The sequence below is a fragment of the Epinephelus fuscoguttatus genome, linkage group LG13 (genome assembly GCF_011397635.1).
Source record: "Epinephelus fuscoguttatus linkage group LG13, E.fuscoguttatus.final_Chr_v1".
NCBI lineage: Eukaryota > Metazoa > Chordata > Actinopteri > Perciformes > Serranidae > Epinephelus > Epinephelus fuscoguttatus.
The window spans coordinates 2,572,944-2,599,226 of NC_064764.1; the positions used below are offsets into that span (position 1 = coordinate 2,572,944).

A 26,283-nucleotide genomic window follows, 5' to 3' on the forward strand; every position below is an offset into this window, starting at 1 on the left:
AGTTTTGTCATAATTAGCATATGAATTCTTGAGTTATAGCCAAAAATATGTATTGTGAGTTTCTAGTAGGGGTATGTTTCCTCAAAATCAGCTCAACTAAAACAACGAGCTTCACCGTCAGTTACAGGCCACATTTTGGCCTTTGTTGTGCTAAAAAAAAATGGACAAAGTTTGGTCTCATTTTAAACCATAGCATCTGCAAATTATTCTCTACCAGATATGTTATGGTTCACTAAAGTTAGGTACGTTACGAGACAAATTAGTCCCTGTTTTGTTATCTTCACTGCCAAGCTCTTACTGATATGTACTGGGTCCAGGCTGCAAGGCTAATTGACACTCATGACTCCTTCCAGGACAACCTGGGGCTCAGTGTGGTATCTTCCTCAATTCTTGTCTTGATAGCGAATAGAAAAAGAATGAATTTGCTAAAAAGCAGGAAGCATCCAACTATATAACATGCTAAATTCAGCTTTATGAAACATCAGGTCTTTAGCAGGAAAAACATTTTTAATCAATGATTTTATCATCAAGTATTATCTTAATTTTATGTTTTTAACTGAAACTTCGTTAGACCAAGATGACAGTGCAGCTGTTCTTATTGAGTCAACCCCTCCCAACTTCAGTTTTATGAGTGAAGCCAGAGTGCATAAGAAAGGTGGTGGAGTTGCCATTTTGTTTAATGATTCCCTCCAATGTAAGCAGATGTATTACGGAAGTTTTGCTTCTTTGGAATATGTGGCTCTTCGCTCTGCTCGAGCGATGTTCCTAAACATCTACAGGCCACCTAAGTACTGTGCAAACTTTTTTGATGACTTTGCTGAGCTGCTGTCCATAGTCTGTATCGACTTTGTGTAGTTATTGTAGGTGATTTTAACATCCATGCTGACAACCCCCAGGACAGAGGCACTAAAGAACTGTGTTGTGTCCTTGATAACTATGGACTGACTCAGCATGTGACGGCGCTCACAGACAATAAGGGGCACATTCTGAACTTCATCATCTCCAAGGGTCTGAGTATTTCTAAGGTTGTGGTAACTGATGTTGCTCTCTCTGATCATTCCTGTGTGTTTTTTGAGAGTGCTATCTCCGTACACACTAATATTGAAACAGAGGCAATTACCAAAAGGTATATCACTGATAACACCAGTGAAATATTTATTCAGACTTTCCCTTCCTCGCCAGCTCTCTCTCTCATGGGTCTCAGTCAATGAGCTTGTAGAAGATTTCAGTTCTAAAATTACAAATGTGATTTGATGCATTGCGCCCACTAAATTGAAGGTGGTCTCTGGTAAGAAAAAGATCTCCATGGAGAAATGCCTCGCTGGTCAGAATAGAAAAAAAAGTGTATCGAAAAGCTGAATGCAGATGGTGAAAAAAAAAAAACTTCACTTCGCATTTATAATTGGAACTGAGAAATGCAAGGCGGTCCTTCTTCTCTGACATCATCACCAAAAACAATAATAATGCACAAGCCTTATTTGCTACAGGCAACAGGCTAACAAACCCTCCTGTGTCAGTAGCCTCTGAACTTCTGTCTACCAGGGCCTGCAATTAATTTGCCTCCTTCTTCACTGACAAATCCAGCAAATTAGACAAGCAGTCATTGCCTCCATATCAGGTACAGGATATGTGTTGTCCGTGTGTCCACTTAAGACCAATTCAAGTAACTAGGATCCTCGGATCGGGTATCGGCGCCGATCATGTTATTTTTACAAAATCGGCATTGGTAATAAAAGATTAGAGGAATCAAAACAATAACAATGGCCAGGTTTTCCATCTATGTTGTTCATTGTTGCCTCCACTTTCCAATGTATAAAGTGTGGCGATCCTATATATTTTATAAATATATTTTTTTTATAAGACAGTCAGCTGATGACTTGCTCACCTCCAGACACTGAGGTACCTCCAGACACACCCACCGGTGCTATTGCCAGTGGGATGGCTTGATCAGCTGAGCCCAGGTAGTCCGGCCCCTACATTATGCTGCTCCTGGCTGTATGGCAAGAGACGCCGGCGAGTGAGAAATGAGCCATAAGCATATTCGGCCTACCACAGCATTTTACACCGCTCAAAGTCCGCGAAATAGGTGCGCTTCCCCGTGGAATATCATCCATCCGGCCACCGGCCTCACCTCAGAGATTCCGCCACGGATATCAAGCGATCCTATGGAGCCTCCACACCCGAAACAATGCCGGAGCGTTACGGCATTCACCCACGGTCCCATGAGTTGGCAAAAGCAACCGGGGGTTACTTTCCGTTTCATTATTCCTTATTTGGAACCTTCGGGCTGGGTTGATTCATTGTTTTGAAACTGAACTGAGTCAGAGCAAACAGTGGATTTTCTTTACCTCCTAGATTGCGGGAAAACCTGGGGTGGAGATTTCTTTTGTTTAGAGAACTGTGTGGATTGAATTGAATTGAACTGTGATATGTTATTTGGAAATCCTGGAGTGGAGTTTTTTGTTTGAACTTGATTGAACTGACTGAACGAAATGGAACATTTCTTTTCCTCTTGAAACTGATTACTGTTGTATTTGAATTTTTGTATAGTGTAGTGTAATTATTTTGTTCTCCAGAAACCAGGTAAAAACAATTTAATTTTTTTTATGGGTTTGACTGAGTAAAAGAAAAATATTTGTTGTGTCAAACCGCTACAAAAGATATAGGCCTATTTTGTTTGTTGAAGACAAGAAGAAGATATTGAATTTGTTTACATTTTGTGCTGCTGAACCACCAATAAGCTTTTTGGATACTATCTAAATAAAAAACAAATCTCTCCCTTATGGGACAACTTGGATGCATTCTTTTTTTTTTTTCTTCTTTCTTAAAGCTATAGTGTGTAACTTCTACAGGTCCGTAAATGTCTGTTTCACCCAAGCCACTACTAGAGGAGATGACACAATGCTGATTAAGCCGATTGGCTCCTCTAACATCTCGCGGTATTTTTCAATATATATTATTTTTAGTATGCGTGTAGACCGGTGACATTCCCGTGCTGGCGCACAGGAAATGCTTCCTCACAACAAGAAGGGAGGGGGAGGACGAGCAGAGAGTGTCACAGCAAGAGGTAGAGCGCAGGTAGAAAGTAAAAGCAACATGGTGGAGAAGCAGCTGAGACACGGTTCAGAAGTGGATCCTACACAAAGAAAAAGCCTGGACGTTCGGCTGAAGGTCTATTAGCAAAGAAGGGAAGTGACTGACGGAGATGGCAAACAAGGATTTGTATTGGTGTCGCTTTTTCTCGGTGGAGAGCCCTGAAGGAAGAAATTGGGCTGAGGGCAGACACGGATGTCGCCTTGCTGCTGTTGGATAAGTAAGTGACTTGGTTTATAATTATATTATGAGTAGTATGAGTTGCTGTTACATGTACTGGACCTAGTACTTTATTACTTTCTTGGAAATGGTGCTATGAACGTAATGTAATGTTAGCAGCCTGGTGTTCGCCACGCTGTGTAGCATTGTGTACACAGTGTGAAGCGAGTGTTACTCTGTGTACACGGTGTGTAGCGAGTGTTACTCTGTGTACACGGTGTGTGGCGACTGGCCAGTGTTACTCTGTGTACATGGTGTGAGGCGACTGGCGAGTGTTATTCTGTGTACATGGTGTGTGACGAGTGTTACTCTGTGTACATGGAAGTGCTGCCGGCTTATTAGTTGTAATAACGCATTATCTGCTGGGAGGCGACAGAAGTTACACACTATAGCTTTAATGCTTTGCAAAGTATCGGATAGGACTCACAATTGGATTCGGTTTCAAAATAAAGGGCTCGTATCGGATCGGATGCAAAAAAAATGTGATCGGGACATCCCTACAAAACATAACACAAGTTTATCCGATCAACTTTAAAAACCTGGAGGACATTATACAATATCTGAAATCCTCCTCCTGCTGCCTTGATATTCTGCCAGCAGGCTTTTTCAAAACTGTTTCTAACTGCATGGCCTCAGATCTCCTACAGACTATCAACACATCTCTTCTCTCAGGTGTCTTCCCATGGACCCTGAAAACTGCCGTCATCAAACCACTCTTAAAAAAGAACAATCTAGACACCTCAGTAATGAACAATTATAGGCCCATATCAAACCTCCCGTTTATCACTAAAATCATTGAAAAAGCTGCTTTTCAACAGCTAAACAACTTGTCGGTGAAGATTCTCAGTCATCCAGGTCATGGTAATTGTAACTGCTAATATCGTAGGCAACTGGACTTGCTTGAGTTTCTTGAAGACGTTTCACCTCTCATCCAAGAAGCTTCTTCAGTTCTAATTGACTGGTACTAAGTTGCAGGCTATAAACCCCGTGTGGGTGGGAACCCTTGCAGAGTCGTAGGGGGTCACGTGAGCTCTTAGTTTCAGAGTCGTTAAGGTCACAATGTGAGACGTTGAGCCACCTGGCCACCGTGTGAGTCATTAGGGTCAGGTGAGACCAAAAAAGTTAATAACTTACAAATTATGGCAAAAAGGTAGTTTCTTGCAACCCTAGTATTAAGATAAAAATATTCACAAACGAAAAAACCCTCGGCGCGCACAGCAGCGCAAGATGACAGATGCGCAACTCAGTGCACGTTAGGCTTTCTATTTCCTTGTCGGAGATGGTGTTGCATTCTTGTCCCCCAAAAAAACAGGAGAAAAAAAAAAGGCCGAATATTGGATTTTTTTTTCCCCCCACAATCGAATCCTGTGCCATTGAACGAAGCTTCGAAGCTTTGAATTTTCTGGGTCAGCCCTAGATCTTAGTGCAGCATTCGACACAGTCGACCAACGACTACACCATATTACTAGACTGACTGAAAAACTGGGTGGGACTTTCCGGAACAGTCCTAAACTGGTTTGAATCCTACTTAAAGGACAGAGACTACTTTGTGTCTATAGGTAATTACACATCTGAGCAGACGAAAATGACGTGGAGTTCCCCAAGGCTCCATTCTGGGGCCTCTTCTGTTCAACATCTACATGCTCCCACTGGCTCAAATTATGGAAAACAACAAGATATCTTACCATAATTATGCAGACACACTTATTTACATAACCATATCACCAGGGGAGTATGGTCTAACACAAGAATTGAGTAAATGCACTGAACAAATCAATGATTGGATGTGCCAGAATTTTCTTCAACTGAACAAAGATAAAACTGAAGTAATTGTTTTTGAAGCCAAAGAAGAAGGATTGAAAGTCAGTGCTCAGCTTCAATCTGTAATGTAAAAAAGCACAAACCAAGCCAGAAATCTTGGTGTAGTCATGGACTCAGACCTGAATTTCAACAGCCACCTTAAGACAGTTATAAAATCAGCCTACTATCACCTGAAGTGTCTATCAAGGGTTAAAGGACTGATGTCTCAGCAGGATTTGGAAAAACTTGTCCATGCATTTATCTTTAGTAGACTCGACTACTGTAACGGTGTCTTCACAGGTCTCCCTAAAAAATCCATCAGACTGCAGTTGATTCAGAACGCTGTCCCCAGAGTCAAAACCAAACATGGAGAAGGAGAATTCAGTTTTTATGCTCCACATATCTGGAACAAACTCCCAGAACACTGCAGGTCTGCTGCAACTCTCAATTCTTTTAAATCAGAGCTGAAGACTTTTATATTTGCCGCTGCCTATTACTAAATCAAACTTGAGGCTTCTGATTATTATGTCACACTGCACCGTATCTGTTTTAGCTTTTTTTCTTTCTAACTAAACTCTTTTTAATTAACTGTACTATTTTATTTCCAATGCAACACTTTCTGATTGTATTTTACAACAATTATGTCTTTTTATGTTGCCTTTATTGCTTTTACTTGATGTATGTTTTATGTAAAGCACTTTGAATTGCCTCGTTGTTGGAATGTGCTATGCAAATAAACTTGCCTTGTCTAGCCTTGCCATCTTGATTGTAAGGGAGCTGGAGGTGACAATTCCACCAGTCGCAGCTGCACAGAGGTTTTGTTCTATCTGCCACATGGCATCATGCCACGTGGGGAGCATTCCAGGAGTGGATCGTTGTACCTGCCAGATTTTGGGATTTTTGATTTGGTCATTTTTCCTTGATATTTGTGCTTCTACCATCAGGAGGAGGGAGGGCAGTTAAATGTTTTTTTTTCTTTGGTGGTTTCAATTGTGTTTATTGTTGTTTATGCATACTATGTTATGCTGCAGCCTGTAGATTAAGTTAATACTGTTAAAAGTCCAGTTATGAATGACATGGGTTAAGGTTTTTGGCTTTTTTTAGTTATTAAAAATACAGTCATCCTCATAATCATATTGTATCTATATTTCACATACAGTGCCTGTTAGCAGGAAAACTCAATCTGCTCTGTGCGACACACTGCTGCTCTGTCAGCAACGAACGGATCATGTATTTCTGAAACTTGCTATGGTGCATCTGCTGGCGCATCTGCTGGAATTACAAGTCGAGAGTGGCTGTGATCAGCATGGACGGCTGCCTGGCAGAGATCTGCACTGTACTGAGTGCAATCTTCTAGTTTATTTATTTATTTATTTTAGAGTAAGTGTGAGGAAAAGAAAAGTGCAACATCTGTAAATGAAAGCTTTGCAAACTGTTCAACAAGTAGCTTTATCAGACATGCAGGCTCCAGTGCATTGAGCGCAGAAGATTGAAATAAACAATTTACCCAACAGAAGACAACATGGTTGAATGTAACAGATTTATACTGCAGGTGTAGTAACTTCAGATAAGTGCTGTCAGCATATGCTACTTCCAACTTGTAATAGAAAATACTGAAAACCTGGCGCTTTCAGCATGTTCAGACAGTCGGACAGTATTTCATCAGAAAATGATATTGAAGTTAAAATCCCCCAGTTCTATATTTAAAATGGAAGTTATTTTATAGTAACAGTAAAATCAGGGTTTCAAAAAATACTGTAAGAAGAGAAGAGTGATCTATTCCCCAAGGAAATCATTAGAAAACCCCAAGCATACCAACAAGTAGAATGGTAGAGACAGTATGGAAATACACTGGTAAAACAGACCTGAGCAGCAAATTGCCGAGCCTCCTGCAATCTGCTCTGTGAGGGGAACTGGTTGGTGAAGGATGAGCCGTCTGGGAGGCGGAACTGTATTCTTGCTATGGTACTGATCAACCACACACACACACACACACACACACACACACACACACACACACTTTAAAATTCAGCACATCTTATAACATCTTGTGTTATTACGGATTAGTAACAATCATGTAATCATGTTAATCTTGTTGGTTGAAGTAAGCCTTTAATTAGTGAATCTACAACAGTGAAAAAGCGGTCAGACCATTTGACCTAAAACCTTTGAGAAACAAAAAAAAAATGACCAAACATTGTGTCGTGGTATTTTTGTTTAATTCTGATAGTTTAAGATTATTCACAGTATATTACAGTATTTTTCCCACTTTATGTGGGTTTATAGTTTTAATATTGTCATACTAGGAAGCTCACTACCATACTAGGATCTAGGATCAAGTGTTGATTTGTAAAGATCACAAATCATTAGTTTCATGCTCTGAAAACTGCCACTTACATTTTAAATTATTCTGTAAAAGCAGGTGGTGTGATTTACCACGGGCTATATGCTCAGATTTAAATAATCTATTTAAAGTCTAATAGATTTCACAGCCAATCTGTGCAAATTGTTGAACCCCCCTGTCAACCCCGCATTCCTGTTTACATAACTCAGAGGGAAGGTGACATGTTGCTACACCTCCGACTTCAGGGAATTAGGAGGATTTTCCAGATCTGTCATTTCTCCATCATCTCCGACTCTGGCAGTGATCATGGTGTTTGGAAAAGGGCAGCTGCAGCTAATGTTACAAGAGAGCTCTGCTGTGTCGCCTTTGAAGTGTTGTGTTTTGTTTTTTAGTCAGACACACATAAATAGGATTTTTTTTTTTTAAACCAAAAAAGCTTCTCAACAGCAGACACAGCTCTTCTCTTGGGCACAAGTTTCTCTAGTGCCTCAGGTCTCTTTCCTCATCCTTCACAGTAAGAGGGCTACGCAGTTAACAGGGTTCCCCTCTCTATATGCTCTATGCAACTTTCCCCAACTGTAGTGCTCGTTGCGGTGAACACTATAATGTATTTTGCTTCTTGCTGAAGTGTGGCAGCAATTGTCTTAGCTATGCTCAGGTATAGCGGTATATAAAAAATTACTATCATACAGTTACACTGCTCAGCACCACTATGTTGTACCTGACCTGGTTCTGTACCATCTGAGTGTCCTACTAAGCTAGTCTAGTGAGCCAGCATGCTCTAAAGCTGAATGGAATGAAGCCATTATTAATGTTATTGACTTGCTCCCTCTTAGCAATGTGCTCCCTTACATTCAGAACTGAATAACTATGATTTTATTAAGAGCGAACAACGAGTTTCGCTTGTGGCCTCTTCAGGTTTCGCTCAATAGAATGGATTCTGTTGAGCACAGGCGAAACGCATTGTTCATTCTTCATAAAATCACAGTTATTCAATTCAGTGTGCAATGATTTATGTTTTTATCTAAGATGTTCCTGCAGCCTACCAGCACCTGATCCTTGAGACTGGCTGTGCAGAGGTTCTGTTTACATATCAATACTATTATTCTTGTCCTGCAACTACATGACAAACTTTCACATGGAAACTTGATTCAAATTAAAATATATGCAGCTATCTTAGGAACAGTGTGCTTTTTGTCAGATGTTTTATATCATGGAATGGAAAGAATGTTCATACCTGTAGTTCGGTTCATTTAGACCAGACCAAATGATAACGTTGCATTTTAGTACTGGCCTGGTTCATATTCGTTGGTTTTTATACTGTTATTTTAATATATACACTTTTGGCAAATTTCACTTCAGGCACATTTTGGCAAAAAACAACAACAAAAAAAGAATGTACATTTCATCCTGCAACGCCGGCAATTAAAACATACAGTTTGGATATATATCAGTCCTTTGTCTTCATGAACTTTTTACCTCCTCTCCCTTAATAATGTCTCCTTCCTGGCCTCCTGCTCTGCCTGTCTGGCCTGTACTAGAGCCTGCTTGGCAGCCTTCTCCTCCTCCTGGGTTTTGGCATAGCGGGCTGCTCGGTCAGCTCGGTCCTGCAGGACAAAGGGGACAAAAGTACAATATGTCTGCATTGTTTCAAACAGTTGCAACAGTTCAAATTAAAGATAGTATCTGTATTCTGTTCTGTATTACACAGGCTCCACCCTCTGCTGGAATCTATGAGTAATACTCTCTTCCAATCCTGCCGTGCATTTGACCACTGAATTTTGTATAAACGTTAACTGCCCAATCAGGACAGGCCTATACAGTCCCTGACAAAAGTCTTGTTGCTTATCCTAGTTGTAGGAACAACAAATAATAACCTGACTTGTAGTTGATCAATTGGGATCAGAAATAGCTTACATGAAAGGCAAAGGCCTTTAGATTATGCTTATTATACCAAAATAAAGTTGTGCATCATTCATTGAGTTTTATCATTTAATTAGGACAGAAAGGTCAGATTTTGCTTGGACAAAAGTCTTGTCGTGTCTTTAAACGATTCAACCAATCACAGATTAGAGCTCCACCTGTGACAAATACTGTAATTAACACATTCCCAGGTGTGTATAAAAAGAACCCCAGCACACCAGACCTTCATGTGAAGTGCAACCTGACCGCTGACAACATGCCAAAGATTCAACCACAGACCAAAGTGCTGATCATCAAGAGCCTGAAGACCAAGTCTGCTGCCGAGGTGGCAGACATCTTCAGTGTATCCAAACGTCAAGTGGAGAGGATAAAAAAAAGATTTGAAGAAACTGGTGATGTTCATGACAAGCCCAGGTCAGGCAGACCCCGTAAGACAACTGTTAGAGAGGACCGTTTGTTGCTCTGGCAGTCCAGGGCCAGCCCTTTTTCAACTGCAGCAGAGCTACATCAGAACTGGTCACCAGAAACCCCTGTATCTACCAGAACAGTTTGTCGAATTCTCTCACACAATGGTCTCCATGGCCGAATTACTGCTCACAAACCAGCATTAAACAGAAGACAACAAAAGAATCGTGTTGCATTTGCCAAGGCCCACAGCTTGCAGAAAGGATGGACAGTGGAAAAGTGGCAGAAGGTTGATTTTTCTGATGAATCATCCATTGAATTGCATCCCAATCACTGCAAATACTGCAGAAGACCTGTTGGAACCTGCATGGACCCAAGATTCACCCAGAAAACAGTCAAGTTTGGTGGAGGAAAAATCATGGTTTGGGGTTACATCCAGTATGGGGGTGTGCAAGAGATCTGCAGAGTGGATGGCAACATCAACAGCCTGAAGTATCAAGAGGTTCTCGCTGCCCATTACATTCCAAACCACAAGAGAGGGCAAATTCTTCAGCAGGATGGTGCTCCTTCTCATACTTCAGCCTCTACATCAAAGTTCCTGAAAGTGAAGAAGGTCCAGGTGCTCCAGGATTGGCCAGCCCAATCACCAGACATGAACATTATTGAGCATGTCTGGGGTAAGATGAAGGAGGAGGCTTGGAAGATGAAACCAAAGAATCTTGATGAACTCTGGGAGTCCTGCAAGACTGCTTTCTTTGCCATTCCAGATGACTTCATCAATAAGTTATTTGAGTCATTGCCGAGACGTATGGATGCAGTCCTCCAAGCTCATGGGAGTCATACACGATATTAATTCTTTTCCCCAAGGCACCATGACTTTATGTTCTGATGTTATTGGAGCATGTTTGTGTATTCAAAATAAAGTATCATTTTTACAGTACATTATTTTTGTATGCCACAAGACTTTTGTCCAAGCAAGATCTGACCTTTCTGTCCTAATTAAATGATAAAACTCAGTGAATGATGCACAACTTTATTTTGGTATAATGAGCATAATCTAGAGGCCTTTGCCTTTCATATAAGCCATTTCTGATTCCAATTGATCAACTACAAGTCAAGCTATTATTTGTTGTTCCTACAACTAGGATAAGTGACAAGACTTTTGTCAGGGACTGTACATTATGTGTGGACCCCACAGTATACAGGGCAGTACACACTGCTTGCCATCCTGTTCGCCATCCTGAGAAAAGATTATCTTACCAAGGCAATCTGCTGTTTGACCCGTTCCCTGGCAGCCTTCTCTTCAGCCTTCTCCCTGTTCCTTTCATCCAGGAGTCGCTTGGTCTTCTCCTCTTCCTGTCTCCTCTTTAAGTCCTGCACATCCTTCCCCATCTTCCGCCGCTCAATTTCCTTCTTGATCTCATTCTGAATCACAGACAACACACAGGTAGGTCAGGGCTGGACTGGGTCACATTAATTATGTATCATATCAACATCCTGGTTGACATAACTGAAAACCCTGAGGTTCAATAACACAATAAGTAAATATACTACATAATTGTTGAGCTGCTACTGCCAAACAAATAAGTCATTAAATGAAAATTAAGCACAAATGTAGCCTGGAAATCCAGACTCAAATCTAGAAAGATTCTGAGTCTGACCCTCACCGATACACCCTTCCTACCCAAGGGGCGGCACTAACTGAGGCATTTCAAATGCTGCCGCACGCAATTGGATAGCACGATGGCCAATCAGAGCAAAAAACAAGGTGACGTATTCATTGCATTAAGCCCCATTTGTTTGCCGAACAGCTGGGCTAACTGATATATTATGTTTTTGCCGTATCCCGTCGGCATAACAGCAAAAACGTCCTTCCTGGAAACGAAGGCTTCTAGGGCAGTCTTCTGTTCCTCTCTCAAGGAAAAAGATAAGTGTAGTTGGCTTAGCGTTTCTTCCAAAGCTAAATTGAATGGACGCAGTCCTTCGGCAGCTGCCATCTTAGCTGTTTACTTTTCGACTCCTACGGTGCAGTGCTGTCGTCATCATGTTACGCCCGCCCAGAGCCTGCCTCTGTCAGATAGACTAGACTGATCTGATTGGTCCCATTGGCGATTCAGGGGGCTCTGCTCGTCGGGGCCAGATTCCTGTGCAATGCAAATTCAAAGTCTCACCAATCACCTCACTCCTTTGCTAGCCTTCTGTTTAAATCCAAACATGCACAGGGTATATGCAGGAATCCTGAGGTTAATTTCAATACCCTTTTAAGACTTTTTTAAGACCTTCCAAAAAAACCTTAAGACCTCATCGCCACTTCAAGCTGTAGTTTGCAATTAAATCTATGGAGCACAAACATAACAGAACTCAGATAAAATGAGAAGGAATAAAGCTTGAAAGAATAAATTAAACTAAAGGCAGGTTTATTAAAATACACCTTAGGTCATAACAAGTAACACAGCTCTACAGCTCAACATCAACTATTCAAGGCCAACTTGCTGAAAACAACAACCTTATGGCTGGCTCCTTACATGTGGGATTTAGGGCTGACCCAAAAAATTCGAAGCTTCAAAGCTTCATTTGATGGCATGGGATTCGATTGTGAAATTTTTTTTCCGAATATTCAGCCTTTTTTTCCTCCCGTTTTTTTGGGGGACCTTGAACGCAACACTAATCATGCTCTCCGTTTACGGTTGTTTTTTTCCCCCCTTTAGCCATACAGTGGTGGAAAAAAGTTTTCGGACACCCTTAAAATTTTACACAATCTCAAATATTATCATGAAATATTTGTGGAAAAATCTTTTTTGTGTTTCAAAAGGTGTGGCTGCATTAGACAGATACAAACAAATATAAATTATATTTTTCTGTTTATTGTTAACAAGAAAAACTAACAAAACTAAATTCTTGACAGTTTCAATATGTCAGTTCTCAACATTGTCGGTATCAAAGTCAACAAATAACAGAGAATGTGTTCAAAACTGAACAAAAAATAAATAAACCATCACATCACCAAATTAATATTTAGTAGTCCCGCCACTGGCACGTAGTAGAGCTCTAATCCTGGCTGGCATGTTCCCCACGAGCCTTTCACACTGTTGAGGGGTAATCTTGTCCAGTGTTGTGTGTAACATAACTACTTTTATTGGGTAAAAAGTAGTGTAACGCGTTACTACTGAAAATATGGTTAAGGAACGTAGTTACTTTGTCAGTTGGGCACAACATTACTTTTCCCAGGGACAGATTTGACGGTGACACTGCCTGTCTGCCTCAGCTGCGCACTAGGCAGGAACTGTGACAGTTGCCATGTCAACAGTACAGACAGGAGCGCCAAAATCAAGAATTGTATGAGGAATATGGAAGATTCACACGCCTCCTTGGATTATTTTAATGGTTTGTCAACCGAAGACAGGTTAGCTTATTGTAATAAGCTAATAATTAGCAACGGAGTGAGGTTTCCGACCCAACAAAATGGCCTAAGCTACAGTGGCCGGACATTTTTTTATATCTTGTGGAGAAACCCGGCGTTCATACGCATGAAAAACTCAAGGCACATAAATCCCTTGATGTGTATAATTTTGTACTTTGCGGTCATGTCCAAGATATTGAATACCGGGATTTATCTGATGGTTTTTGTGCTCTATGGACCGAAGTACTGCCGAGCCAGCGACAAGGACACAAAACAGTAAGGTTAACTAATGTACAAGACCTGGGCGATTCTGAACAAGTCGACCAACTATATACTGACAGCGAACTGCACTTGTATGGCTGGGTAAGTGTTGTTTAATGTAACGTTAACCTCGATAGTCAGACCTTAGACATGGGCAACATACGACCCTGGAACCTCAAAGGAAATCAAAACGACCCTCAAAACATCAATAAAATGCAGCATTGTGTTAACAGAAAACAGAACAATCATAACCTGCCTACCTTCCTGGCGCTGTGTGAACGGCAGCCTGTTGCAGCAGCTCCTATTTTGTGTATTTTAAATTGCTGCTGTGACATTGAAATTTCCCCCCGAGGGGTTAATATAGTACCTACCATACCATACCATACCAGAAGAGAAAATGAATTAATTTATTTGTGCAGGTCTGTAGCTTACTGCAAAGTATGAGTCTGTTACACAAACACAGTCTCACAGTTACACACGTAATAACAGAACAGAAAATGATTTATTCATGAATATGACACTATTTGTTCAAAGATAGTGTCTGTGAATATTAATATTTTCCTCATTTAGTGATGCAGCAGGTCTGGCAAATAGGCTATTAGTAGTAGTAATCTGTCATGTAACAAATTCATGTAGCCTAGTTAACACAAATTAACTCTCACTCTTTAATCTTTATTTTATCACCAAAGTGGTAAATACCAGTGGGAAACTCGGATTTTTTCACATTTAGGAAATGAGATGGGGTTCTACCCAAAGTCAAGCACCATAAAAGTAACGAGTAACGTAAAAAGTTACTTTTCACAGAAGGTAACTAAGTAAAGTAAGGGATTACTTTTTTAAAGAAGTAACGAGTAACGAGCAAACACTACTTTTTAAAAGTAACTTCCCCAACACTGATCTTGTCCCATTCTTCTTGAATTACTGCTTTTATTTCTTCTAAATTCTTTGGTTTATGCTTTGAAACAGACCTTTTGATAATCCACCACAGATTTTCAATGGGGCTCATGTCCGTGGATTGAGCTGGTCACTCTAAGACCTGGATACTGTGCTCCTGCAGCCAAGTTCTACTGGCCTTGGATGTGTGGCAAGGGGCATTATCTTGTTGAAACATCCAGTTTTTACCTCAACGGAACAGTGCACGCGCAGAAGGGAGCATGTGGGTTTCGAGAATGGTACAATACTTGGCAGAGTTCAATGTGCCATCACAGACAGTGAGATGACCAACACCAGCAGCACTCATGCATCCCCAAACCATGATATTGCCTCCACCATGCTTGACAGTAGGTACTGTACATGCTGGAGATAATGCTTCGCCTGGCCTTCTGCGTACCCTCACATTAGCAGGAGGAAGATAAAGCTGGAAACTGGACTCATCTGACCACAAAATCTTCTTCCAGTTCCTGGCTGTCCAGTTCTTGTGTGCCTGGGCCCAACGACGCTGGGCTAACCTCTGTCTTTCTTTGATCAGGGGCTTCTTGATAGCCTTGTAGGACCTTAAGCCATGATCTAAAAGTCAGCCACGTACAGTGCGGGTGGAACACTGGACACCAGTTTGGTTTGACCACTGCTGCTGAAGCTCCTGTGATGTCATTCCGCGGTTTTGCCTGCACATGCGGATCAGGATGCAGTCATTTCTTGCTGAAGAAACCCTTGGACGCCCAGATCTTGGTTTGTCTTCCAAACTGTTGGTTCGTCTGTATTTCTGCAGAGTGTATTCAACTGCTGAAGGACTGCAATTGCACTTCCTGGCTATCTGGCGGCAGCTGTACCCTTCCTGGCTGAGAATCTTTATCGTCAGGCGTGTTTCCTGCGTTAGGTTCCTTGTTTTAGCCATTTTTGTCTCTGAAGAACTTTCAAACGTGCTGGCTTTATGTAGACACGAAGCTTGGCAACAAAAATTGTGTCTTTTAATAAAAAGAACGACCTTCATCACTGGTACCAAAATGACCCAATACTAAAAATTTCTTATGTATTTTTATGGAACCAATCAATTTTAAGTTTTTAATGGCTATTTTAGGATTTATTTAGTATTTTGGCTGTGACTGTACTAAAAGAAATTGCACTTGAAGACCTAAGAGTGATTCTTAATGCAATATTTCACAAATGCATGGGATGTCCGAAAATTTTTTTCCACCACTGTATGTAAACTCAAAGAACGAGAAGGAATGTCTGTTTGGCATATGAGATTTCATGTTCCAGTTCCAGTTTGTGTTTTTAATTGATTGATTGTTTTTGGTTGGTTATTAAAAAAGAAAACATCTCCTACAAGGAAATAGAAAGCCCGACGTGCAATGAATGGAGACCTATTATCCTGCTTGAACACAGACGACTAAATTCTTTCAACAATGTGACTCAAAATAATGATATAATAGATTTTACTGATGTAAAATAATATGCTGATGGTGACATTTTCCACTGGTCCGCTGCGCTCTGAGTCTGGTGTCAGTGACACATGCTGCTCTGAGTCGCACATCTGTCTGCTTGCGCTGCAGTGCGCTGAGGATTTTAAATTTTAGTGTTAAATCAAAAGTTAAACACTACTTATCAGCAACCAGAAGTGCTTTTTCATTTGTGAATATTTTTATCTTAATTCTAGGGTTGCAAGAAACTACTCTTTCACCATAATTTTTATGTTATTAACTTTTTTGGACTTATTTTTCTCCGCTCAGCCCCCACCCCGAGTGGCAGTCCGAGTGTGCCTACCTACACTTCCTTGTTTGTAATAGTCGCGAGGAGGAAAATAAATTACATTCATGGATACTTTTTGTCAAAGCTTGAATGCCAAGAAAATTTAATACTTTATAAAATCGCGATGAAAACTTTTTAATACTTTTTAAGAGCTTTAATTTTCCGGCATTTGATTTATCAACTTTTAATACTTTTTAAGACCCCGCGGACACCCTGTGTAGGTTTACATGTTATGAAAAGATAGGGCGCTTCACATTTGGCCCCTGAAGGCCACACATGCGCTAAACATGCCTGAATGATGTAGACAAGAGCTTTTATGACTCATGCTAATTGGGGTGTTCGATCAGATGTCAGAAGACTGCAGACATGTCTTTTCCCTCTTTATACTTGAACTCCTTCGCTTGAGGCAGTAACTCTCTCCTAACCTAGAGGGAAAATCCTCCATTTTCCAGCAGAGACCCATGGCCTCAGATTTGGAGGTGCTGACTCTCATCCGGACTGCTGTGAATTGACCCATGAAAAATATGGACTACTATTTAGTGCATGCACACAGGAACACAATTTTGCTGAGGGGTGCTGCATAGTACAAATGTGCATGCATGACTATGTATGTGCATGAGCTTACCCTGACCAACAGGAAAATAAAATGTACTAACATCAGCTGTTAGTCTAAAGAATGTGCGCTCCATCACCTCAGACACAATTTCTCTCTGGACAGCTATGCCTCAGCAGTGGAAGTCCCTCGATTCCAAGATATTTATGGATCTAAAGAGCAACTCCAACACCACTGTCCTGGTCATTTTCTGGTCTTTTTTTTTTTTTTTTTTTAAAGATTTATTTATTGATGATGCACCAAAGTACATGTGTCACATGTACATTAACAAGGAGAAAAAAACAACGGCATAGAACATACCTGTCCCCCCACCCCACCCCTGGAATGGTACAATGAACCACATCCTTGGCAACACCAAGTCTTTTCAGAATGTGTAACAGAAAAAGGAGAAATAAAAAGGTCCATACAAAAAAATAAAAAATAAATGATTAAATCCATCAAACCTAGTAAGTGAAAAAATGCACTTTCAACTGAGAGGATTAATTGAAGGGAGAGATTCCAAGAAAGAACCCCATAATCTATTATGAGTTGCAGGTTGTCTCCTAACATTGTACAGAATTTTCTCTGGAGTGCAATATGATGAAAGTTCATTCAGAAAATCCAGGAAGAGGAAGGTTATTTAAGTGTGGGAGTGGCCTATTTGAATCCATGCTGCAAGGTGAGTGTGTTTGCTGATCCTGTGAGTTTATTTATCTCTGTTAACTTTAGCTTATATCGGAGTTATGCTATGTAGCGTGTGAAATAGAGTATGGTGAATGTGCTAGGAAAGGTAGTATCAGCACTGGCACTACCTGGAGCTCGCATGTATGGAGCCTGGGTTTGTTGAAGGTGGCAGTGCTGTTTGGGTTGAGAAAACCATGTGTAAGTAAGGTAAAGGAGGTTGTTGGGTTGGTAAATCATTGTTAAAAACTCACCTTTTCTCGTTAGCTTTTGAACCCGTTGTGAGCCAGACTTGACTCTGTACAATATACGTATGCTCTGTCTCAGGTGTTTTTTTTTTTTTTTCGATGTGTAATCGATGTTGTTTCTAACTGTTTGTCTGTTTTTATATTTGTTTCTGTTTTTTTGTATTTTGTATCTGTTTTTATATTTTGGTATTTATCATTCTATTTATGTGGTATTGTAATTTTCACAGTGTTCTTGTAAAGCACTTTGGTAACTTCTGTCTTTTTAAATGTGCTATAGAAATAAATGTGACCTTGACCTTGACCTTGGTGCGAGGAGCAGTGAGACCTGGCATTAGGGGAGTGTCTCTGGGACGCCAGAAATCACTGTCTAGCCTCCTGGAGGTGTCGTGGAACCAACTAGACATGTTTATTTGAATTCAGAACTAGCCCAGCTAGTGACTGCTGTGAATAGGGCAGCTGACAACAAGGGAAAGGCCATGTGACTGCTTGGAAAGACAGCTGACAGGAGGGAAAAGACCCCAAAGGTGCTGGCATGGGCTAGCAACCCATGGTAGCAGTGGTGAGACCTAGCAGCCTTACTACAACCAAAATTAGCTACAGCCAACATAGGGAAAATACCCCAAGAGTCAGCGAGAGCTGGAGTAGAAAATGACTCACAGGTGGATTACACAGTAAAAGACATTGGAACGGACACGACTATACATTGGATCTGTGACTCAGTGAAGGATAGGGGCATAGACCTATCCACCAGGGCTTGCTTCTTACGCAAAATGTGAATTTATTATTACATAGTGCTCAGTGACAAAAAGTGAGAAACAGAAATGTGAACGTTTCGGTGGTAAAGAGGATTGTCTTTACGAATTGCCTCTGATGTTTTTTTTTGCAGAGGTTAGTAGGTCAGTATAAATGACCCAGATGATGATGACAAGCAACTCTAGCTATTCATAAAAACATATTGGTGAAATGAATGAGTTTCGCGGCAGATAATGTGTTATTAAGAGCCTCATTGTCAGTGCCCCGATCATTCCCGCTATATGGATGTACGCGGCTCTTGCAGATCTAAATATCTTCAGAAGGACTCCAAATGACACCAAACTTATCTGGGTGAGTAAACAACCGTATTTAATGCCAGAAATAAGGTCTAGGTTATAAAAAATGGAACTTTCCCTTTAAGTTTGTTAAAGGATTGTTCAGCCAGGAAAAGGGAGGGCAGCTCAAAGCAGAAAGGCTAGAGGTTGAAGAATATTTGAGAAATACATATTCAGATTTAGAGAAGAATAGGATAGTAGGTTTCCCACCCGATATCCCTCCATTCGGAGGGATAGAGCATGAGATGGATGTCAGGCCACCTAGGTGGAAGGAAGTTCAGGAGGTGGTCAGGCGTGCAAAGGCTTCTTTGGCCCCAGGGCCTAATGGAGTCCCCTAGCGGGTTTATAAAAGTGCACCTGATATCCTTAAATTTTTGTGGAAACAGCTAAGAATAGTTTGGGAGAAACAAATTATCCCAAGAGCATGGCGTAGGGCAGGGGGTGTCCTCATTCCTAAGGAGAAGGAGTCTGTGGACCTTAGCCAATTCTGGATGATTTCTCTCTTGAATGTAGAGGGGAAGATTTTCTTTAGTGTAGTAGTGCAGAGATTAGCCAGCTACTTAGAAAGGAATAGCTTAAGGGGCCAGTGTGTAAAATGGTTTGAAAACAGTGACATGTAGCATTTAGATTCTAGATTGCAGCGCTCACTCGCTCGCCTGTGCTCACCCCTCCCGTCGGCAAAGTTACGGTGGCCTCCGAGGACCAAAACACTTGTCATCCGTGACAGAGAGCAGCGTCTCTGCCGGTAACATATCCGAAGCAACGAGCAATGAGGTGAAGATCTAAACCATATTACGGTATGTTATAAGTTATTAGTGAGAGGTTAGGGGCATTTTATTCCTAATTGTTTTGGTAACACAAGCAAACATTAGCGCAGTAATGCTAAATAAAGTCATGGCACAGTGCGGCAAATAATCGTTAGGTTGGTAGGATAACCGTTAACGTTACATATTATAATATGCGTTTGCAGAGTGATTTTCCACAGGAGACAGGGAGAGGAGGGAGAGGAGAAAGACGAGGGAGAGGAGGAAGACGAGGGAGAGGAAGAGGTGCAGGAAGGGCCAGGCGAGGTGCCTCAGCCACGGAGAGGGAAGAGGAGGAGGGGAGGATGTTATGCCTGTTATGACTTTGACATGAGACTAAAATTTTCGCAAGTGTTTTACAGTAATGCTCTACCTGGAGATGATGTAACATTACGAACTCTCCTCCTCACTCCTTACTTGTCGAGTCCGACACGTAACGCTATCATGCTACGTGCTGACAAATAGTAGCATTTATTTCAGTAGTTTACCTGTCCAGCAGAAAACATGCCACTTCAGCATCGGATTGAAGCCCATTGTCCTTCATGAACCCCCCCCATCGCTGAAAAACATCACCGATGTTTATTCTCTGCCGCCGCTTGTCCCGTTTTCTTTGCCCCTCTTTGTGTCTTCTTTTCCTCGCAGATGACGGTTTGGGTTCATTCTCTCCTGTTGCGTGGTAAGTGTGGTCCATTCGCAAACTTCATAACTAAAAAAACTTTTCACTACTCTCTATCAACGAACTACTAACAGTCTCTGCTGTTTCCTCCTCCTTGTTCCTTCCTCTGTCTTCTTCGTTGGTTTATTTATACACGCGAAACGCGTTCTCTGGCTGGCTGGATTGTCCGCTCGGGCTGCCGTACATACATGGCGGCGCAAGATGGCGACCTCTCTAAAGCAAGACCCTTGCTATATATATATATGTGTGTGTATATGTATATATATATATATATGTATATATAAATAAAAGCATAATTATGGCTACGAAAATCAATTTTTTTTTAAAAATCAAATTTTATTTTATAGTGATTATACACTTATAAACATATTAATGGGGAGAATATTCAGATTCAGATTTGACAATAAACCAAGCCAAATATTACACACTGGCCCTTTAATAGATACTATGGGGCAGAAGGCAGGAATACCAGGTTTTGCAGGGTGTTTAGAACATACTAGCATGATCTGGCACCAGATTCAGGCAGCAAAAGTAACCTGCATGTAATATTTTTAGATCTTGCAAATGCGTTTAGTTCAGTACCGCATAGCCTCATTTGGAGTGTGTTTGACTATTTCAAAAGTGCCACAGGTAGTTGTTAACTTAGTGAAAGCGTACTTTCAGGATATTAGGTTGTGTCTAAGTACGGCAGGTTTCACAACAGGTTTTCATAGGTTAGAAATAGGCATCATGGCAGGGTGTACAATTTCGCCATTAGCATTTACTATGGCGATGGAAGTAATCATCAGGGCTTCTAAGTGGGTGGTAGGTGGGGAGAGATGGCAGAACGGGTTGCATCTTCCACCAGTTAGGGCTTACATGGATGACATGACACTGGTGACCACAACAATGTCATGTACAAAGAGGCCACTAGAGAAGGTAAATAAGAACCTCAAGTGGGCCAGCATGAACAGTGCGGGGAACAGTGAGACCTGGCATGAGGGGAGTGTCTCTGGGACGCCACAGATCACTGTCTAGCCTCCTGGAGGTGTCGACACTGAAAAAGTGGGTGGACCGAGTCAGATGATTCAGTTAAGTATATCAGGATATCGTCCGCGTAGAGAGAAATTTTGTGCTCTGAAGCACCAAATTTGACACCGGAGGTGGCTGCATTAGCTCGAATGGCGAGGGCAAGCGGTTCGATGGCGAGAGAAAATAAGAGCGGTGAGACACAACAGCCCTGTCGGACCCCTCGAGATAATGAGAAGGCGCCCAACAAGAACCCATTAGTCAATATTTGTGCTTTAGGAGCCTTGAAGAGCATTTTAATATATTGAATGAACCACTCACCAAAATTCATGCCTGCAAGTGTTTGAAATAAGAATGTGGGCTCGATCCTGTCAAACGCCTTCTCAGCATCCATTGATATGATCAACGTAGGTTCCTTTTCCTTCTGTGTAGAGTCAATTATATGAAATAAACGATGGACATTGTCCGTTCCTTGCCTATTCTTGATGAACCCTGTTTGATTTGGGTGTATTATTTTTGACATAATATCATCTAACCTGGTAGCGAGCAATTTTGAAATAATCTTATAATCAGCGTTCAAAAGGCTTAGGGGCCTGTAGGAGCCACACTTTTGTTGGTCTTTGTCAGGTTTTGGTAGCAGTTATAGTAGCTAATTCAAGGAAGCCCGGCAAGGTCTGACTATTCAAAGCTTCCTTCATCATATTTGTTAAAAGTGACAACAGTTTATCAGAGAAGGTTTTGAAATATTCAATGGGGAAGCCGTCTGGCCCCGAGGCTTTGTTATTCTGCAAGGACTTCATGGCCAGGAGAACCTCTGCCTCGGTTATATCAGCATCCAGCTGGGTTTTGTCCTCAGCAGTGATCTGCGGGAGAGGTAGATCCTCCAGGAATTGCTCCGTGGCGATATTGCTAGTGTTGTGGTCCTATTTATACAATGTCTCATAGAATTTTTTTAATTCCACATTGATCTCCGATGGGCTAACCAGAGATCTGCCATCATCAGTAGTTACTGAATGGATTATTCTGTCTGACTCCTCTTTCCTGATCTGCCATGCCAGGAGCTTGCCTGTTTTATTTCCCTACTCATAATAATGATAATTAGTCCTACCTAGAGCAGCTTCAGCCTTATTGGTGCATAAATTGTTATAATGTATTCGTTTCAGGGTAAATGAATTTAAAATGTCCATTCTTTTAGTTTCAGAGTGCTGTTGCTCAAGTGCTCTGATTTCTTCATCTAATGTTGATAATTATTTTCTTTTTCCCTTAGTTTATAATTACTGTAGGACAAGATCCATCCCCTCATAAAATGCCTTGAGAGCCTCCCAAATATTTGCGTGAGGAGGAGTTCAGATTGGCCTCCAGGAACAGATCAATTTTAGAGTTTATATATGCAATATATTCTGAATCTTTCAGCATAAATGTTTTGAGGGAGGGGTTGACCAGAGTCATTCACCCAGGTCATCTTAATGGGATTATGATCTGAAAGTGAAGCAGCGAGATAGGAACACTCCTTTATTCTACTAAGTATATTCAGAGGGGCTAAAAACATGTCTGTTCTGGAGTAAGATTTGTGAACACTAGAGCAGAAGGAGAAGTCTTTCTTATTGGGGTTGAGAGTGCGCCAGATGTCACATAATCCTAGTTCTTTTATGCCATAGTTTAGAAGTGAGGCTGCCTTAAATGGTGTAAGGGACTTGGGCAGTGAGCAGTCGATAGTGGGATCAAGAACCAAATTAAAGTCTCCAACAAGAAGACAGTGCCCCTCGGCTCCTGCTAGTCTTAAAAGTTAGTCAATGACAAAGGCTGGGTCATCAGAATTTGGACCATATATATTAACTAATGTCACCTGAGTCATGTTCAGAACACAGTCATTAAGCAAGAATCTACCACTCTTACCCTTTTCAACCGAGTTCAGTTTGCACGTTATATTTTTGTTTATGAGTATGGCGACCCCTCTAGCGCTAGAAGTGAATGACGAAAAAAAGACATGGTCAAATCAGTCCCTCTTAAATTTCAAATGTTCCACATCAGTGAGGTGCATTTCCTGAATGAACGCAATGCTTGTAGATAACCTCTTTAGATAGGTAATAATTTTTTTCCTCTTCATCGGAGTGTTAATTCCCTTTACATTCCAGGATATACAGTTCAGTTTATTATTCATACTCATATATATTTATCTGAATAGTGTAACCATACCATATGAAGAGTGCTGCATTTTTGGACACACTGAATTACATAATAAATACAGTAAGTGTACCATTCCATTCCCCATAGGAAACCCCACCAAATACATAAAAGAAATAAAAACAAGAACATTAAGTGGGATACTCCTGCTAACTATATGGTAGCCTCAACAGTTACTGTAAATCTTGAACTAAACAACCTCGATCCACAATGATAGTGTAACCAGGGGCTCCTTGTAGGTCCAGTTTGATATTGACCGCATTAGGGTGACATCACAAGCATGTCAGCATAAACTCAAGCACCATACTGGAAAAGTGTTTTCTATCAGATACTAATACCACACTAATATGGTTGTAGAGATGAGCTTGATTGACAGCTGTCAGTTCTCCAGTTTGGACAGAGCAAAGTAAATGACAGCGATCACATGCGCACTCACACTCTTAAATTGCAGCCCGCATGTGTATCTGAGGTGTTTGGAGCAATTAGTATGAAAACACTTACATCAAGTCACAGATGAGGGGAGCTGGGAGCATCATGGTAGTGGCATTATGCATAGTCTGTCAGATCTTATGTTGTGAATGAAGGGAGAAGGGAAAAAAAGAAAGAAAGAAAAAAGAAAAAGTCTGCCTCTCAGCAGACATTTGAGGTCAGATCCCTGACGGCAATAACTGTATCTAGTAAATGACGAACCAATTAGAATAATGTGAAACAAATAAATCACAGTTAGTGCCAGGAGAACGAGAAACACTGAAATCAACATGTAGGGCTCTAGTTTCGCAGACCGGGTGAGGCGGGGGCGCAGCGCATTATGTGCTGATTGCAGATAGTTGCATTGAATAGTGGTTTTTGGGGTATTTATTGCATTATTAATGCGCCTGATATTCTGGAAACCAGCCTGTGAGGTTTTGGCGACGTGTGCGCACTGTCCTTGTCACGTCAGATCGGACAAATAAATTCAACTGACACATTTTAAAGCTGCTACAAGGAACTTTTAACTGGATATGCAAAAGTCTCTTGTTTCTGCTGATGTCTGTGCGTGACCTACAACAGCAAATGAGACCATTGGTGTGAAGATAAGCTATTTCTATATAGTGTATATCCATACCTTTAGGAAACTGTCTCCGGTCCGCCCCAGGTCGCTTCCAGGACGAAACGATTTATGGCACTCAGACGGCACACGTCATCTTACCTAGCTGCTTACATTTATAGTGACTCTTAAAAATAGTCGCTATTCCTCCTCCTCGACCCGATGTCCGCGGTGAGTTAAAATAGCAGCAATCATCGGCTAAAAGTTCTGTGAAAGCACTGGACTCACCAACAGAGAAAATCCAATCCTCGGGAAGTCAGGAAATCCTTCAGGATAAACGTTTTGTTTGCTAGTGATCTAGCATTTACCAGCCCAATCCTGGCAGGAGCCGGCGGGTCCACGGCGTTAGCTGTCCAGGGAGCCACACACAGAGGATGCAGGCTCTGCAGATTCACCCCGCGCCGGGGACGAGGAGAGCAGGGGCAGCGGGGCTGGAACACCTCATCCGGGCCGATGACAGGTACCAGCCAGGCGTCGACAGGGTCCAGCGAGTGCCGAGAAATAAAGAGGCGAGGCACCGCTCCATACTCAGTCCAAGAAGCCGTGGAAGTGCTCGCCAAACAGGCCTTCAGCCTTACCAGCTGACTGCTGCGTTTACCTCGGCGGCGGTGGCGCTTATGCCGGAGTGTTGGAGCTTGGGCGCGGCAGAGGTGAGCTGGGATCCCTGATAGGAGTGGGGGCAAAGTTTTTCCGTCTTCTTGTTTCATTCACCCCCAAAACAAACACAAATGCGCGAGCCAGGTAAGCGCCTTTACGACAATACGCGCTAGAGCTCATGGGAAATGTAGGCTTCATCCCAGCAAAACACTACCGCTTTTGTCCACAGGGTCGCCAAAATCGACTCATAATTAAAGTTCCTTGTAGGGGCTTTAATCATCTTCTTTTTCACATATTTTCTGACAGGGACGTTTTAGCATGCTGTTCAAAATTTAAGATGAATGCTTGACTCTTTAGCAATAGGAGGTGCTGCAGCACTTTCTGCACCCATCTTCCTGCACTCATTTGGTGTCCAAAACAGGCATGTCTCCTTACCTCCTCTTCTCCTCTCTTCCTTTGCTCTCGTCTCTCCTCCAGTTTCTTGGTTAGCCTGACGGGACAATATAATAACATACCAAATTGACCCTGAGAATGATAAATGTAACAATAACATGCTTTATGAAACACCACTACATGGTATTTCTTTTCTCATGTCAAGTCATGAGTCAATGATTTTAATTATTTTGAATCCACTTAAGATTTGTTAATAATGTTCTGCTATTTGACAACTGTTTGTCATGTTCTGAGAATAAATAATAGTTTAAACCACAATTAACCGTATGGTTTCTGAAACTTTCATTCAGGAGCAAAAAGGTACCTTTAAACTTGAAAAAATAAGGATTTGACATTTATCATGATATTCTTAGATATCGATTGATATGAAAACTTTTATCATGATAACATTTTTAGTTAAGAGAAATCTAACATTAAGCTATAAAAAAACTACACTTTGGTTATGTCTTAACGTCACTCCCACAGCACAGCTGTAAAGCCGTGTTCAGCGTGATGACGTTCTGTAGTCTAATATAGCCACTTGTGAGCATCCACCTTTTTTTTTCTTTTTTTTTATTGCAAGTAAATACAAAACAGTAACAAAACAACAAGAACAGTTACAGCATACCTTTTACAACAACTACATGTAATTTCTGACACTTTCTGACGCTCTATTTAGATGGTCTAAAGCGGACGGCGGAGGGCACATAATCCATGTGTCATTGCTATTTAGATGCAGGCGCAGTTATCATTT

The 26,283-nt window shown here is 41.3% G+C and overlaps 2 protein-coding genes across 3 annotated transcripts in view; both read right to left on the reverse strand.

Moving 5' to 3' along the window:
• LOC125900101 (uncharacterized) overlaps nucleotides 1–26,283 on the reverse strand; it is a 549,677-nt gene that overhangs the window by 87,581 nt on the left and 435,813 nt on the right. The gene's annotated exons all lie outside the window — the stretch shown is intronic.
• ubxn4 (UBX domain protein 4) overlaps nucleotides 1–26,283 on the reverse strand; it is a 49,282-nt gene that overhangs the window by 7,239 nt on the left and 15,760 nt on the right. For both annotated transcript variants that reach the window (XM_049594853.1, XM_049594852.1), the window contains exons 7-10: nucleotides 25,533–25,587; nucleotides 11,045–11,209; nucleotides 8,936–9,063; nucleotides 6,978–7,080 (exon numbers count right to left, since the gene is read on the reverse strand). In XM_049594853.1, the coding sequence (XP_049450810.1) occupies nucleotides 6,978–7,080; nucleotides 8,936–9,063; nucleotides 11,045–11,209; nucleotides 25,533–25,587 (451 nt within the window). The remainder of the gene's footprint in view (nucleotides 1–6,977; nucleotides 7,081–8,935; nucleotides 9,064–11,044; nucleotides 11,210–25,532; nucleotides 25,588–26,283) is intronic.